At 39.7% G+C, this 18,167-nt stretch overlaps 1 protein-coding gene across 2 annotated transcripts in view; it reads left to right on the top strand.

Moving 5' to 3' along the window:
• LOC119548312 (hemicentin-1) overlaps positions 1 to 18,167 on the top strand; it is a 40,487-nt gene that overhangs the window by 16,212 nt on the left and 6,108 nt on the right. The window contains exons 4-12 of one of the 2 annotated variants that reach the window (XM_037855488.1): positions 4,224 to 4,321; positions 5,593 to 5,738; positions 5,880 to 5,941; positions 10,053 to 10,211; positions 11,555 to 11,683; positions 12,548 to 12,682; positions 14,922 to 15,083; positions 16,067 to 16,153; positions 16,211 to 16,468. In XM_037855488.1, coding sequence (XP_037711416.1) covers positions 4,224 to 4,321; positions 5,593 to 5,738; positions 5,880 to 5,941; positions 10,053 to 10,211; positions 11,555 to 11,683; positions 12,548 to 12,682; positions 14,922 to 15,083; positions 16,067 to 16,153; positions 16,211 to 16,468 — 1,236 coding nt within the window. The remainder of the gene's footprint in view (positions 1 to 4,223; positions 4,322 to 5,592; positions 5,739 to 5,879; positions 5,942 to 10,052; positions 10,212 to 11,554; positions 11,684 to 12,547; positions 12,683 to 14,921; positions 15,084 to 16,066; positions 16,154 to 16,210; positions 16,469 to 18,167) is intronic. The other variant, XM_037855489.1, reaches the window with a different exon arrangement.

Below are 18,167 nucleotides of genomic sequence, written 5' to 3' on the forward strand. Positions count from 1 at the left end.
ACTATCAAGTTTCATATTTAATTTAAGATATTGCATTATGTATTTCCTGGACTGTTGCCATTGCTTGATTTCAAGGTTGAAACTAATCAATTATTAAGTGACTTTGTGATTTGGCATTGTGCCAATTCAACTTGCATAAACAAATTTGTTTTGTGCAGCCATTTTAGAGCTCTAAACTAACTGCACAAACTAATTACTCACTTAATATCGAAATTGGCTTTTAAATAGTTATTATAGATTTACTCTTTAAATACATTTAGATCTTATAACTTACATTAAACAAATGCAATGATTTTTTCTAAAAAAGTTTTTTTGGCAGCTTTTTATGGATGTTGTTGTGCGGTTTAAACATTAAGCTAGGTGACCAATTTGAATTTATTACTCACAAAAATCCTAGCTTTTTAAAAATAAATGATACAAAATATTTATAATAAAAATGTGGAAATAAATTTTGAATAATTTGGATTCCTGAAATTATAACTCGCTAAATAAAATGATTAATATTTATAACAAAATGTGAAAATATATTAAATTCCGCATGCACTTAAGGTATGCAAATTAGCAAGTATATTTTTGGATTTGTTTACGGGATGTAGCCTGTGAATGTCCAAACACCAGATTCTTTAACACACAATTAAAATGAAAATAATCTAATTTTTAAGCACCTGCTGATTGATTCCCTAATTATGAATATTAAGTGTAATTAATTGTAAGCCCGACGGTGACATTCACCTGAGTTTGCAGCCGTGCCGTTTTTATATCACTTAAACTTATCCCCAGTGTCGTCACGTGCTCAGTTCTTGTCAGAATCCAGCAGAACCCCCTCCCCCTTTCTCCTTCCCCTGTCCCCCCCAAATGGCGCCATTAAGTCAGTTGCTTTTCCCCGCGCTTTCCCGGCTTTCCCAGCTTTTCCCCATCCCTCGAGTGTCTCTGAATACGAGTTGCCTTGCTCTTGTAGCAGTCTTTTTGCTCGCTTTTAAATTTTATTTATTGTAAATTGTATTTGAAACGTGCTGAGGTTCAGTTTTCTCTGCCGAGAAGACGGCGGACAAATGTCAAGCTTGCCCTTGGCATGGATATGGGGAATACTATATATATAAATATGTATATATACATATATGGGATATGGGAGAAAGTAAGGCGGCCTGCATGCGAGTGTATGCGTACATCTCGAGCACATCTCGTGCGAGTGTGTTAGTGTGTCGTGCAACTTAATAGAGTTGTTTAGCATTTAAATAGCGCCATTTACTTGTTGTTGCTGCCTCTGGATGTTGCCGTTGCGCTTATTAAGTTGAAATGCCAGTCAAGACGACTTGACTTAATAAAGTTGGCTTTAAGCAGCGGAAGGAAAGTGGGAAATTGTGCCTAGTGAGCTTGAGAAAGTGGTCCATTAGGCACTGGCAACTAAGCCAAAACAGTTTATAATATCAAATGCCAGTCTTGTTCAGAAATGAGATGTGAATTTTTTCAGAATTTCGAATTGCAACTGTTCTAGGCCCTTAAACATCTCCCCAGCGAACAGAAAGGTAACGAACATTTCAGTTGAGTTAGGAACATCCCTTCAGCTGTTTTCTTTCTTGGCCCTAAGCCTCCAAGGAGCAGGCTCTAAGCGGCGATTTGCAATTTCTTTCCTTACATCATAAACATTATGCTAAGCACCCAGTGTCATGGGATCCCAGGGCTTTCCACGGCATTTATCCACTTCAGATACAAAGCAAATGCCCATTAAATCCTAATTTCATATGCCCATAAATCCACTAAACAATCACACTTTCAATCCCGAAGACGAAGCGCAAAATATGTAACAAATTTCCCATATTCACACACGACCGCCCCGAAGAAAGTGTGTCATAAAGGACCCCACTCACGCAGCCATATCCTTATTGTGTGTTATTGTGTGGATATATGCGTATGTATCAATAAGCGGAGGCAAATCAAATGAGTTGGCAAAAGGCGGCAGACGATGACAGAACAGTTTGCCAGGACCCAAATGTTCGGCTTTGACGAATCGAATCGGAGTCTGTGTAATCGAGCTTATTAGTGGGGGCTACTTGGTATACGGTTCCATTATTGTTATCAAGTGAGGCGGGCGAGAGATACGAAATGAAAGCTTGGAAATGCTCTTTCACACTTGATACGCAGATTATTATGTTCCCGAGTTGAAAATCGCTGGTGGGATGAGCAACAGCTGTATAAAACGTTTTAAGAAAAATTCCAGAACAACCTGGTTTAAAAGCATCAACAGATTTTAGAGAGAACTGTTTAATAATTAAAGTATATATTTTATATTACTTTATAATACATACAAATGTAGTTTTTAGTTGGTACTGTATATTATTACTAATATTATTATAAATCTTGTACCCGAACACCGTTGTAAAAAGGTGGTTTGTAGTGGGTACTGTATATTATTAAAAATGTTTTATAAGAATACACTTCTTTTTTTTTTTTAAGATATATAAATTTTAAAAAAATAAAATGGACGTAAGAGCATGTTTTTCTTAATAGAAAAAGCAAAGTGGTTTCTAAAAATCTTAAAAAAATCTTTTTTAAAAGATGTTTACCTAAGCATCGTGTAGATTGTAACTTAACTGGGGCAAAACAGGCCCGTCCTATAAAGACAGTTGTTTACGATGATATATGATGGTCCTTACCATTTGAGTGTTGCTTACGCATCCTTCAACACCTGCTCTATATAAACACATATTAAATTCCCCCGTGAAACTGCTGTCCGGGATTATAACGCCTCCTAACCGGTCATTACCCAACTTGTGTAAGGGTATCGTTGACAACTCGAAACGTGATGTTTAGGCAGAGATTAGGCGACAATAAACGGCAGGATGGGGACACACACACAAGCGACAGGCAGAAAGTTGCGCATTTTCCCCGCCGCAATTGAGATTTACGGCCGCATCAATAAACATCAAAAAATTCGCCACCGCCTCCATCCGCTACTTTCTTGGCCATCACCCTTGCTTATCGCCTTGTTTACGCATTTTAAGTACAAGATTGTTATGTGTTGATTTGCCTTAACCGATGCGTGCCCCGCATATATGAGAAAAAGCCTCCGTTTGGCCGGGTTCGGGCTCTACTTGTTTTTGCCCCCACCATACCATGAATGTGTTTTTATTTTATTTCATTTTATTATTTTACTCGAGAGCGTATGCGAAGCGAAAACTTTGTTGAGGTTTCTGAGCATGTCGACGACGACAAACAAGAGCAAACACAAACATAAAGCGGCGGCGTGAGGTGGCTAAGTTTTAAGCCGCCCCTCGCTCGGCTTTTCCCCTTTTTCCGCTCCGCCAGCAGGACGACCACAAATCTGTTGCATACTTGCGGGCGCGCCTTTAAAGTCAACGCGCTTTTCCAACGCTTCGCTGAGCAATCGCGTGAATGGGTGTGTGTGGGTGGGTGTGTTTGGGTGTGTTTGGGTGGGTGGGTGGTTGGTAGGTGGGTGGTGCTCTGGGACTTTGATTGACTGGTTGAGAACTGGCTGACAGGCCAGTCTAGGCCACGATTGTTGATGTTGATGTTGACGTGGGTTATGCTAAACACGACAGAATGGTCTCCACTGATACTGGTATCTGATCCAAGTCAGGGATCTCCAATTGAATCAAATTAAAGGAGGGATTCATTAATTTCCATTACAATATAGAAGAATTACAATATAAGAATTTGCATTTAATACTGAGGGTAAACAGTGGGTGCTAGGTATTGCTAGCCTTTCAGTTACGACTCTTTAAACGTAATATTTAGTGGAATTTTTAGGCTCTATTATATTTTAATTTAGATTTCTTCTTGATTTTGTTCAAGGAACATATAAATTTTTTATACTTATCCAAAGCACACTCTTTTTAATACCCAAGTTCCACCTAACTCGCCTAAATCTGTTTAATCCATCTATTAATTATTATTATTTCAAGATCAAATTTATAATTTGTTGTTTTAATAGTCGGATTGTCTTAGAAAAAAGGCTCTTAACTTAAAAAATGGCACACATAAGTTAAGCTCCCCTATTCTAAGACAAGTTTGACATTTGGTTTGATTAATTTGTAGCCACTAGAGCATGTATAACTTATTCAGCAGTTGCTCTCATGTCCATTCGAAACAAAGGTACATACAGATGTTTCAAACCTCGAATATAGGAAACAATCTGATATGTACCTTGTTTTAGATTAGATAAAGAACAAGCCAGTACTTAGTAATCCCCTTCTCTCTTGCAGATCTTCCAAAGTTCGGAGAGCTTTTGCAGAACGTGACGGTTCCCGTGAGTCGGGAGGCTATACTCCAGTGCGTAGTCGATAATTTGCAGACTTACAAGGTAAGTTTTGAACGAAAGCTGAATCCTTACACATTTATCATCGATTCACACTGTTCCTTATTGAGGAAAAACACAGAACTGTTTATTTTTAACATAGTTGTATTAAAGAAGTCAAAAAATCTGTTTTTAAAATCTATAATATGATATGATCAAATATGATATGTTAATAAACAGCTTAATAATTTCATTTGGAAGTATATGACATAAAATAAGATTTTCGGATCAGTGTGCCCTGTCAGTTGAAACCATTTGCACTTCATCGGCTGAAACGTGGCAAAGTTTTAAGGCCTAGTTTTCCACCTTTGCGTGTCGTTTGTTTGGGTTGAGCTGACCCTTTTGTTAGGCACGTTCCGGAGCCCATGGGCGTTACTTTGATTTCGTGACACATTAAAAGGTAAACAAAACGAAGAATAAATCCCAATGAATTGCCGAAACTAAAATAGCAAATGGTATATTATCCCTTTTTGTCGGTCCGTTTTGATAATATCTAGCCAAGTTACTAGAGTCCTTTGTACTAAATTGTTATGTCCAACGATGTTATCATTATCACTGATGCATGGGGGCAGGCAAATTGAAAGCTAGTGAAATTGATGTCTGAATAGAAAGGAAGACAACAATTTCTCTACCTTATAGCTTGAGTGCCCCGTCGGTTTGGTTGGGTTTGCAAGTCGAGTTTGTTTGATCGCCAGAAAACGAAGCCGAGCCGGAAAACGACCTCAGTAACCGGTGATCAAAGGGAACTCGACCCTGAGTTGCTTATTTTGAAATCACTATTACCTCACTATTAATCTCCAGTTGATTCAGATTTGATACCATGTTAAAAGTGTCCCAGACCGTATAGCAATCAAAACTCAAAGCTATGCAATCAGGAATACTCAGAATCTGGCACAAAACTCACGGTCGTTCGCGTTGCAGTTTCTTTGAGCTATATTTCATAATACCCCCGATGACAAAGGCGCCCCAAGCAAAGGTCTTTATCAACCCGAGTACTAAGAATATAGAACAAAATTGAAATTAATTTTACATTAGCCCTAGGGGCTGGCACATTTTCCACTACTTTGCATCGGTGGTTAGGCGCATTATCCAAAGAGCTTTCCACCTTCTTGGCGACATTTTCCCTTAGGTGTTATAAATGAGCTCCGGCCACGCCAATGGGGCATTAGCATAGGGACGAGGAAATCGCTGAACGCTTTAGTTTTACAACTCAAATCTACCCAAATGTAAACGGATTCTCTCACTCGAATGTATATATAACTTTTTTGTACTCCTAGATTGCGTGGCTACGTGTCGATACACAGACCATTTTAACGATACAAAATCACGTCATAACCAAAAATCATCGCATGAGCATAACTCACGCCGAGAAACGTGCCTGGATTTTGCGTATACGTGATGTAAAGGAGTCCGACAAAGGCTGGTAATGTAACCCCACTATCCAGTTGCATGCTCGATGCCCCTTGAAAGATGAAAAATCTTCTACCCTAATTGCAATACTCTTCAACCTGCTGCTGGCCAATATTTAGGACCATCTAATGCCCAAAATTTGCATCGTTTTCAGGTACATGTGCCAAATAAACACGGATCCCATGAAGAGCCAAGTTGGCTACCTAGACGTTGTCGGTGAGTATTGGGCTTAAAGCCCACCCACAATCAATTCCAGCTAACCCAATAGAACTCAGTTTGTGCAATGAAATTGAGGCATGCACATATGTAACTCTAAATGAATTGTAATTTGCCTAGAGTGGCTGGGTGGAAACGCTCAACAAACTTGCTGTTGATAGTTTTTCAAATTGCACTAATTGCCCAGCCAAGTGGCGATTGAAAACTGGGTTAGGGAAGCGCTGTTCTGCAACTTTCAACTATAATAGTACCCTCGATTGGGTCTAATTGCAAAAAGAAGCAGCTCGCACTCGACTTAAGCCGAGCGCCGTGCCAAAGGTTTTTCCTCGTTTTTTTTGTTTTTTTGTTGTGTTGAAAAGTTTTCACTTAACCAACACATTAGTTGGGGGCCGCAAACAGCGGAGAGCGAAAGGTAATGAAACAATTTACATGCTACGTGCACCTGTCCCATCCACATCCACATCCACATCCGCATCCGCATCCTTGTCCATGTCCAGGTCGTCCATGTCCTGGCGTTAATTATTCAGACGGCGTAGACGTTGGAGCGGCACCGAAAAACCTCAGAGCTGGGAAATCCCCCCTCCCCTGTAGGCGAATTTAAAATGTATATGCCGCCCCATTTCGGTGCTGGGGTTTTGTGTCTCGTTTCCGGTTTGCACCACCACCCGCTCCCGCACCCGCACCATCCGCATAAGTAACCACTCTGGTTGATTGTGTTTTCATTGATGTTGAAATTCATTAAGGATACCCAGCAGTCTGCAGTCCCAGTCGTCCTTATCCCGATACACTGAGCACAACAGCGGCTTGCCAGCAAAATAATTTACACACAACCGCACTAAGTCCATAAGCAAAATGGCAAGCCGCTTTAAATCAGCGCGGATTTTCCAGCTGCCACTGACAAAGTGCTCGATTTCCAGCCCGTTCCCACTGCGCCACCCAGCCACTTTCACATCCACATCTACATCTATATCTACTTTCACCTACAACCAATGTACCACCCATTCAGCCCTCTCAATGGCAACCAACTATTATTGTTGTCATCGCTGTAGTAGTTTTCCGCACCGCGAAATAAGCAAATAAACGGCGGCGTGAAAGTGATCAGAACTTATAAGCCAGGAGCTGGAAAATGGAAAAGGGCAAGCTTATAGAGCCTGGTTAGCAAAGGTCGGAAAATAGATAGCAGGTGACCTTATCTAGAAGTGGTGAGGGTTGTTATCATCCATAAATAAATGATTCATAAATCACTATATTTCAACCAGAATTATAACATCAACTAGTAATTGAATTATGCGTACCTTAAGCGGCTTAAAAAATCTAGAGGTCCGAATGTATTTGTAAAACCATTGCATTATTAATTAATTTTAATAAGTAATTCCATTTTGAGTGCCCCGCGCACTAATTGCAACAATGCTTCACATATTTTTAAACAAAGAGATTTTAACAATTTCCATATTTTCCAGTGCTCGATAATTTGCAATTAAGTTAGTCATTGTATGCTAAGCTTAGTTTGTTAAATAAATATTAAAATATTAAGTTACATTATAGTTGCAAAATGAAATATATATGATATATATATCATCTTAATTGCTTAAAGGCAACTCAAGAAATAATTAAACAATTAAATGTTCTTTAAAAAAACTTGTTCTAAAAAATAGTTTTGACTCCTTTTTTGTGATCTAGGGGTCAAAACTCTACCAGGAACGACCATTATTATCCTTCTCAGAGCATTTTCTAAATATTATTTTGTAAACTAGTGTTATTGTCTATCATAAAACTAAAAATGTATTGAAAACTACATTTCTGTAAATCATCTGATACAAAGTGCTTCTCTTCTTTTTTACAACAAACCGATTTTTGCTTTAAAAGAATCCAAAAATCCTTTTTTTTACCTTACTTCGATAACACAATTTATTTATATTCGAAATAAGCCACGGCTATTCGGCAGCTAGTGTTAGCTGCCGACCAAATTAATCCTCTTTCAAAAAAATCTCACTAAAATGCATAATGGAAAAAGAAACGAGCGTCGGAAAAATATGGCTGGAATAGCAAGTTTTGAACAAATTTCCCGTATTTTTCTCACATTTTCGGCGCTGAACTTTTCTAGACTCGTTTTGCCTTGTTTGTCGGCTAGTTTGTTGTTTTTGGCGATGATTGTTTTTTTTCGACCGTATGTACGGGGATCAGTGTGGAAGCCAGCCAGGCATTGAATAATTTATATAAAGCAATATGTTCCCTCACTGGCGTTTTGCCTATGGTTAAATGGGCTTGGGCTGACTAACTGCAACTTTCCGACGAGTTGTACTTGGGCTGCAGAAATAGAGGAGTTTGAAGAGAGCTTAAAAATGGGGGAGAAACCGATTAAATCGATGATTGGTGATACTTCCAAATGCGATTGGATTTTTTGCACTTTTATGAATTGACCGAAAATATACTAAGCCAGCTTTGTGCAAGGTTTTCAAATTGAATAGTTAAGCTTTAGTTCTTTAAGCTTCTATCGATAATCCCCAAATCAATCGAACTCTAATCTGCCACTTGCCGTCATCTCAATCCAATTGAAATTAATTTCTGAACGTCAATTTAATCACACATCACTTCACCTGATTTCATAACTTATCAACGCACAATAAAGGCGGCAAAGAAAAGAAATTTCCACCCACCGATATAGCCGCTTTAGCTTTTTGTGACATGAGTAGAGCTACTATATAGGATGGCTATTAGGGGAAAAGCCAACAACACGGGGAAAAGCAGCTGGAGCGGAGCCTACATTCAATTTGTAGGACATGACGTGTGCGGCTGTGTGTGTGTGGGCCGGGTGAAAAGTCAAAGTACATTTTGTAAAACATGCACATCATTGTTGGCATGAAGGCTTTGAAGTCACATTGTGTGTGAGTCATAACTTGGCCTTTGGGGTGCTTTCCTGTAAAATGCGAAAAAAAAACGGGCATAAAAAGAGAAATCAAGTGCTGTTGAGAAAAAGGTGCAGGCAAAAATAACTGGATTGTGGCGAAAATAATGTAATATGGCAAGCATTTCTTTGGATATTGATCTGCTGTAGTTGTAAAACTAAGTGAAAAAGAATTTAATTTATATTTTTTCCATCATCTGGTTGTGTCCCCTTTTAATTTTCTGCCACTTTATCTCTCTTATTTTTCCTATTTTTTTGGCAAGTTGAAAATAGTCGAGCGTAAAATTATAATTAATTGCAATGCACCTCAAAAGGTGCATACAGACGTAAAGCCCTTCAGTTTTCTATGGCTTGCCGAAATTGTCGTTCCACCTTTCGGTCTGTCAAGCGTAAAACAGAAATGAAACATTTTATTTAATTATGGCTTCGTGAAAGTCTTTTAAGTACACCCAACTATCATTTGAAATAAACCAATTATTATTGCATTTCTCACTTGCATGCTAGCAACAAAACGAAATTTTTTTAAATATACCCCACTATTATTTAAAATAACCCAATGATTATTGAATTTCTCACTTTCATGTTAACAACTTGAACAAAATCAAAATTTTTAAAATATTTCTTACTATCATCTGGAATAACCCAATGATTATTGCAAAATGCAACATCTCACTTTCATGCTAGCAACAAAACCAAAATATTCCCCACTATTATCTGAAATAACCCAATGATTGTTGCATTTCCCCCTTTCATGCTAACAGCTTGAAAAAAATCAAAATTTTTAAAATATTCCCCACTATCATCTGAAATAACCCAATGATTATTGCATTTCTCACTTTCATGGTAGCAACAAAACCGAGATTTTTAAAATACACCCCACTATTATCTGAAATAACCAAATGATTATTGCATTTCCCACTTTCATGCTAACAACTTGAAAAAAATCAAAAATTTTAAAATATTCCCCACTATCACCTGAAATAACTCAATGATTATTGCATTTCTCACTTTCATGCTAACAACTTGAACACCGCCAACTAACTGGAACTGAAACTGAAACTGAAACTGCTGCAAACTGTCTGAATCTGCAAACAATTCGGTCTGCGTCCCACGCTGCGTATGAATAATATGCCGCTTTAAAACTTTGTATCTCCGCTTACGTGGGCGTACGTGTTTTGGGTCTCCACACACATATTACATCCACAGTTCCCCCCGACATTCTGGACTATCCGACCAGCACCGATATGGTAATACGTGAGGGCTCCAACGTAACCCTCAAGTGCGCCGCGACGGGATCGCCAACTCCGACGATAACCTGGCGACGCGAAGGTGGCGAACTGATACCCCTGCCAAATGGGGCCGAGGGTGAGTTTTGGGTCGCGTGCTTCTGCAGTATTAAATTTCATTACAAAACATTTTAAAGTAACTCTCCCCGCCGCGGTAATTAACCCATGTGTGCTGTGGTGTTTAAGAGGGGTTCGGCACCTGCTCAAATAACAACAAATCTGAGCTCCTTAATTTGCTCTATTGAGGTTGATGAAAGTAAAACGGTTTGATTGTATCGCATTTGTGCGAAGTATGGGTTGCCCTTAATAGTTGCAGAGCGAATTGTAATTAAAGTATGATAAAATCGGTTTGAGGTTTTATTTTGACCAGAAGATATTGAGTTCGGAAATTTATTGCCAACTATCAAAGATTTATAGCAAACAAGATGGGTGAAATTGGGGGGCGAAACTAACAAACATGTCGAATTCTACATATGTGCAATAGGAATTCTCCAGCTTGGCTGACAGAAGGATTTCGCTTCAGACGAATCCTGCCAAAATGATAGAATGCACTGACAAAAAGAATTTTAAATCAACTAAAGATGTTGATAAGATAAAAGATTAAAAAGTGTTTAACATAGTAAACTCACTTACTAGAAACTTAGATCTCAAAATAGATAACTTAATCTTACCATTTTGTTCAAACTATTACATATGAATTGATTTTTATAGTACCTTTTTAAATATTAGTTTTTACTGTTTTGTAAAGCTCATATATCAACAAAAAGAAAAAAGCAACCAATGTTACATCTAAGATTCTTTAAATTTAATTTTTTTTGGACACTTAACTGTAACATTTAATAAGTATAAGTTAGTAATTACAGCTTATTAAAGATCAGTATTGAAGGATCGTTAAAGATTGGGTAGTCAGTATCTCTAGATTTCTAAGTAAATGCTGTGACCAACAAAAATTGTAGGTACATGAGTTTCAAATTCCTATTCAAGCACCTAAATATGCACATAAAACTACATGTAAATATGCAGTCGGAAATGCAATACAGAAGCAATGAGTTGGAGAACCAGAAAACTCATTGTTGAGTCAGTCTTTAATGCATACTAAATATTTGTAATGTCATTTTTAAATTCCCCTGAAGGCAGCATTTTCTCGTAGTGCTCCGAGATTTCCCAGCTTGCATAAGCAATGAGAACGCGATGATTAGCTGCCATGTGTGTGTTTGTTCGTGTATAGAGTATGCAGATTTTCCTCGGGCGGGGGGAATCCCCGGGGCGTAGGCAAGGACATTCCGACATTCAAGCTGAGTGTGGGAATATGGCAGGGAAAAGCAATTGCCGAGATATATGTGGATGTGCCAATCGGCTCCTCTCGATATTAATCGCACTCCATCGTTCTTCTATCCATCTAACCATCTGCATCCTCCCCAGCCGTCGCCTTCAACGGATCCTTCCTGACCATCGCCAAAGTGAACCGGCTGAACATGGGCGCCTATCTCTGCATCGCCTCCAATGGCATACCGCCAACAGTCAGCAAGCGTGTGATGCTCATTGTGCACTGTGAGTATGAGTTTTTTTGGGGCGTTTCGGTCCCATCAATTTTAGCATATTTAAATATTTATAGTTCTGCGCCAGGCCCAGCCACCGCATGGTGTTTTTGAGGGGGAACTGGGTTTCTGGTTCCTGGGAGCAGGGTGCTCCAGACGAGACCGCAGTGGAAAACACCAAACAGCAGACACAGTCACAGTCTGCGACACTCACAAACAAAGCGGCACTCGAAATCTTTCCATGCTAAATATGCCCTGCATTTTAATTTTCCCACTGCGGGGTGGCTGTGGAAATGCTGTACACTTTTAGGTGCCAAGCATAAAGCAAATAATTAAGTGGGTGCCACCTACCCACCCCTTTTTTTCCACCAGCTAGTTAGCATTTTCAGGGCACTTTGCCCGGGCTCCTTCTCGCTAATTAAATAAAAATTAAAATTGCTCAACAATTTGTTAGGTAAGTTCATGGCACATATTTAAGCCGACTTGGGGCCAAAAAGAAGAGAAGTTGCTCTGGAGAAAAATATCCAACCACAATTCGGTTCGGTTCGTATCGCTTCAGTTTCGATTGCAAAGCATTTTTTGTGGCTTTGCTATAAAATTAAAAAGCAATTAGTTGGAAACAATAAATGGCAACCGCAGCGAATGGCCAAACGGTAGCATAAAGCACTAGAAAAACAATAACGATAACGAACGGAATTTCTCTATAAATGGGAATTCTTTGTTTCTTCGCCCACCCACACATCCACTTTTGCCGTGCAATCGCTCAAACATTCCACACCTGACGCAAAACTCCGGCCCACATATTTCCCCATCAGCTCTGTTATTTTTTATTTCCGCCTCTGACGCCTGACTATGGCATTTCTCTGCTGTTTTACAGTTCCCCCCATGATTTGGATACAAAATCAATTAGTCGGCGCTGCCCTTACACAGAACATAACGTTGGAATGCCAGTCGGAGGCATATCCCAAGTCCATCAACTATTGGATGAAGAACGACACGATAATCGTGCCAGGTAAGTCTATCAGGAATTATAATGGGATTCTTTGGGGGGAGAAATGTTGGTAGAAAAATAAAGGTATTTATGTATATATAATATAAAAAAGATAGATATAGGAAGGTGCCTAGGTAATCTTTGTTTTTAAATTTACTTATGGGTGTCTAAAAGTATGCAACATAATACATAGATAGAAAAAATCTGAAACGTGTGTGTCTCAATTTCTTTGGGGTGAGAAATGTTTTGTAAAATATATTCCTCTTTTTATATGATGTAGAAAAGATAGATATAAGAAGGTTCTCAGGAAATCTCTATTTATAAATTTACTTATAGGTGTCTAAAATAATACATAGATTGAGAAAAATCTGTACCTAGTGTATTTTATTTTCTTTGGGGTAAGAAATGTTGGTTTTTATATGAAATTAAAAAGATAGATATAAGAAGTTGCTTAGGTATCACTGTATTTAAATTTTCTTATTGGTGTCTAAAAGTATGCAACATATGTTATAGATAGTAAAAAATGGGAAACTTGTCTATTTAATTTTCTTTTGGCATGGGAAATGTTGGTAAAAGACATATCTTTTTTTATATAATATAAAAGCTAGATATAAGAAAGTGGCCATGCAAGCTAAGTGTTTTTCAAATTACTTACTAAAGGTATGCAACATAAAATGTTGAACCCGAAAGGCCAAGAAATTAACTTAGATAGACCATTTCTTTATTTTTTTGCAGCATACTTTTAGAAACATTTACAAATGATATAAAAACCCTGTGATTTCCGAACACTTTAATCTGCGCTTCAAATTTGATGCTTTTTGTGGTCAGTTACATCTGATCCTTCCTACTTTCTGTGTCCCTTTAAACTCAGATGAAAGAATCAAAAGCATAAAAACTGACAGATAGTGTAGCATTTCAATCCAAGTGCAATCGTGAAAGTGCTGGACTGAAATCTTAAAATAAGGCTATTAACTCAATAACTATCTGCGCTATGGTGTCTTGTACCCAGTTCAATTTCAATAGGGGGACCATTCTTCTTTGCTCAAGTCCCTACCTAGTACGTTCAATTTAATTTTCTAAGGGCCTTTAACGATGGACGGGTCCATCTCTTCATTTAACCTCTTCAACTCTCCCACTCATCTTCACTGAGAAATGGACTGAGTACGATGACAAAAAGTGCTGTAGTAAAAAAAGCGATGGGAAAAAATAAACATTTCAGCCGAACACTCGAATCCGCGGTCGCTGAATAACTGCGGTGGTCTACTGGACGGGACTGGACCCCCAACCTCATGCCACTTAACCCCCTACTGCCGATGGACTGGACAGGAAAAGGCATCGTCATCGGGCATAGAGGCCGGCGGAAAAAGTCACGGACATGCAGTCGGTGCGCTCTTCTTTTTTCCAGTTATTTTCAAGTTGTTTTTTGCCAGCGGAGAAAATGGAAAAAAGTGATTGAAAATGACCTCAAGTCAGAAGCAGTTGCCGGAAACTGTCCGACGGCCGTTGGATTTTAATGGAGTTTTCTGTTTTAGTTTTGTGATAGTCATAACCGCAAAAAAAGTAACAGGAACTAGACAAGTGTTGGTGGTGGTACTACTTGGAAGGCATTTAAAGAGGCTCTTGATTAGCCGGCGAAATTGAGCAATCCCATCTTAGCCAGAAAGTCAGATATATAGAATCTATAGCAATCCCCTTTTTCCCTCCCCCGAAACCCAATTATTTCTAATCAAGACTGAGTCCGAAATCTACATCTCTGCTCAGACCATCACAATGGCATTTTGCTGGGGTAATCAGTCGCCCAACTGGCATGCATAACAATTACCGAACCTGGACAAAATGTAATGCTCGGCTTAGTGCTACTAAATCTAACCGACATCAAACGTAAATCAAAACCTGCATGACAAACAAAAACGGGCCAAGCAACAATGCCATGAAACAAGAGCAGACTTGTTTTTGTATAAATTAAAATGAACCATTTGACAGGGGTCCCTAAAATCTCAGGACTACGACTAACTTGGGTCTGCTCCAGTTGGATTCATTTGAGCTGAGCTAAGCCGTTCCGAGCTGAGCTGGGGCGAAATGCAAAAGTTCTTTTCTCAGCAAGTTAAATTACTTTGACAAGAGGTTAAGGAGCTGAGAGGCTGAGAGGGCGGAAGGGAGCTCAGTTCATTGAAGTTCAGTTCGAAAAGGGGTCAAAGTGCACTGTGGTTGGAGAACCCTCACACTCACACTCACACTCACACTAACGTTTCCCTTTCAGGTGAGCGCTTTGTGCCGGAAACCTTTGAATCGGGCTATAAAATAACCATGCGCCTGACCATATACGAGGTGGACATCCAGGACTTTGGGGCCTATCGATGTGTGGCCAAAAACTCCCTGGGCGACACTGACGGCGCGATTAAACTGTATCGTAAGTATTGGCGTAAGTAACAATAACTATATGCTGGCACATGAATGCCATAACAGGGCCAATAGCAAATACAATAACCGTAACCGTAATGGTAACCATAAGCCGAAAACAACAATGGCCATAAGTCAGAGCGCCCCCGGCAATTAGGCGCAAACTATTTGCTCGACCGGAGCTTTTAATTAATTTAAGTCAATGACTCTGCGTGAGCCGACAGCAATGTGTGTTTGTTACCTGATAAATTCCCCAAACAAAAGGGTCGGCTAGAGTTCGTAGGTGACCATTCTCCCAGTGTCAGTGATTGATTTACGAGCAGCAGGCCATTCCGGGCAGCAATCCCTTATACCCACCTGGGTAGGGAAAATCAAACATAAGGTAGTTTCGAAAACATGCCTACCCCAACTATTCGAAATTGATGTTAAGATGTATTTCCGGACTCACATTTCATATGGAATAACCCATTTTGGTAACAATCGAATTCCTAAAGGGGGTTTTCCAACTATAAAATGTATAACCAGCTTTTAAGGCCAATATCCCAATGTGATGTTAACTTTTTTTATTGAGTTTAATTTCTGTTTGGGAAAAATAATGTTTCTCAATATCATTTTAGGTTTTATCAAACTGAAAACTCTTAGCTAGGGGCAATGTTACAGATACATTTTTGATCGACACATACCCATTTTTCTAGTGAATCTTGTGATAACAGATTAATATCAAATATTAACATCACATTAGGAAAATAATATTTTCTTTCCAAATAGTTTAGACTCGTGATAACTATCTTTAATAGATAACATGCTATAAGCCAACTTACTTAACATGACATTGAGTAATCGGGCTTGAACGGTTTCATTTATAAATGTATAACTCAATAGCTAACCTAACTTTACCTGTATGAACAATGACATGATATGATATTAACAGAATCCGATTTGCTCTGTGGGACTTCTAGATTTCAATCTTATGAATGACTAACTGAACACCATCTCCCTTCGCAGATATTCCCCAGACCACCACGATGACGACAATGGCCCCGACCGTTTCGATCAACACGGTGCCCGTGGTCCTGGTGAAGTACAACAAAGGTGAGGACCTAGTTTCTTAAATCCCCGACACCCACTCACACATCTCCGTAATCCCAGAACAAAGATACGGCAGCAACAGCAACCAGAACAGCAACAGCAATCCGTACAACTTCAATGCAAACGGGCAACAGAACACCAAGTTGCAACGTGGCAAGGCCAACAACAAGGGCTTGGATCAATCCTCCTCCGGACTGAACAATGTCTTTGTGGGCGCCACATCGAGTTTGTGGAACTCGCAGGATCACCACTCCTCCTCCTCGTCCTCATCCTCATCGAGGGGGAGGGATCACCACCAGCAGCAGCAACAAAACCACGGTGAGTTGGGTCACCCCCCTTCTTGTCGAATCCCCTGGGATGGGGAATCGGCCATCTAAGCCACTCCCCGTTCAGCAATTGATGGGAAATCCTTCTCCTGGGGGGCCCTGTAGCACACCATAAATATTTCGCCATTTATTTTATGCTTATGACAAATCATAACGACTTTAGCTGCTTGGCTTAAGGGCCTCTGGCATGTCGTTGTCGCCACTTGTTAGATATAGATACTTTTGGCTCAAGCTGCCAGAGAACTTTGGCAATGTGCTGGGCAGGATTGACTGCTGGATACCTTACTTATTGTATAAAGTGTGATATCCTTTATATCAGGGTGGTCAAAAGAGGTTAAGTCGTTGGGAATGCTTAAAGCTTCAATAAGTAATGAGATTTATTGTAAAAAAAGAATAATAATAAATTACTTTGATAAGTTATAAATAGGAAATAAATTTTTAAGGTGTAAGACCTTCATCAGATAGTCGCATATACCCCTCTCTCTATAGGGCGTAAAAATATTTGGCCAGAACATATGAAAGTATTCTTTTGTATCTCTCCTTTTCCTATCTATTGGTATATATACTTCTTGTGGCGTTGGGTGGAAAAATATGACTTTCTAGCATGCAATGGCTAAGGTTTCTGGGATCCAATCCTCACCCGGTTGCTGAGTTGACAATGTGCCTGCTATAATGTGCTGCTAATGCAGACCATCGTAATGTACAATCATAATAAATAATAATGACCTTTCCGGGCATTTGTTCTTGGCCAAATGGGGGAGTAAAAAAACATAGCCTTAGGTGCCGATGAAACTATCGAACTGTTGGGTTAAAGTACAAGTCACAAGTCTCCTTGGAGAACAGCTGCCAATCGATAAGCATAAAGTTTTACACTTGCTTTCCGATTTCCTGCATTTCCCGATCACACAATTGGCGACAATATACCCAGCCTTACCACCCTTTATTTTTTTTTTCGTCCTTTCTGCAAGGACGAACGCATAAAACTTTACAGGCCCTTTGCTGCGATGTGGAAATTTTCTGCATACGCGCTTGACTAAAAATAAAATGCACTCGACAAAATCAAATCGAACAAATTGAATATGGTAGGGGGGATGCAAAAGGGGAGATAGGGGTAAGGGGTAAGGGGAGTGCTCCAAAAAGCGCAATATAAAAATAGCAGACAAATTGCACACAAGGCGTCAAGGCGGTATAGTTGCCCCATCTACCACCCCAAAATTATCCCGCCGTTTTTGGCAAACGCAAGCAAAAATGTTGCATCCCTCGCAGGATGGCCATCCATTTGAAAACGGGCGTCGAAAAGGGGGGTTTGGTAAATGGGGTGGGAAATAGGTGGTGGGTGGTAAATGGGGCCCTTGGATGCGGGTGCTACAATGACGACAACTTTCAAGCGCTGCATGCAACGTCGTAAGCGCTGCGTTTACAGTTAGATTTATTACCTGCTAGATGTTGCACATATCGTGCCAGTAGGTGGTATACTATGGTATACTATGCTATACCATGGTATCCTATGGTACATATAGCCACCCCATTTTCCGGGTAGTGGGAGTACGGGTCTGGGAATTCGAGTGGGTGCGGCTTGTTCGCTTATCGTTGCCGCGTTTTGCATATGTCGCGACTGTTTTTGCCCGGCCGCTGACACTTTAAGGCGGAACAAGCCAGCGACAAGCGAAACTTTCATGACCAAAGCTACA

The sequence above is a fragment of the Drosophila subpulchrella genome, chromosome 2L (assembly GCF_014743375.2).
Source record: "Drosophila subpulchrella strain 33 F10 #4 breed RU33 chromosome 2L, RU_Dsub_v1.1 Primary Assembly, whole genome shotgun sequence".
Lineage (NCBI taxonomy): Eukaryota > Metazoa > Arthropoda > Insecta > Diptera > Drosophilidae > Drosophila > Drosophila subpulchrella.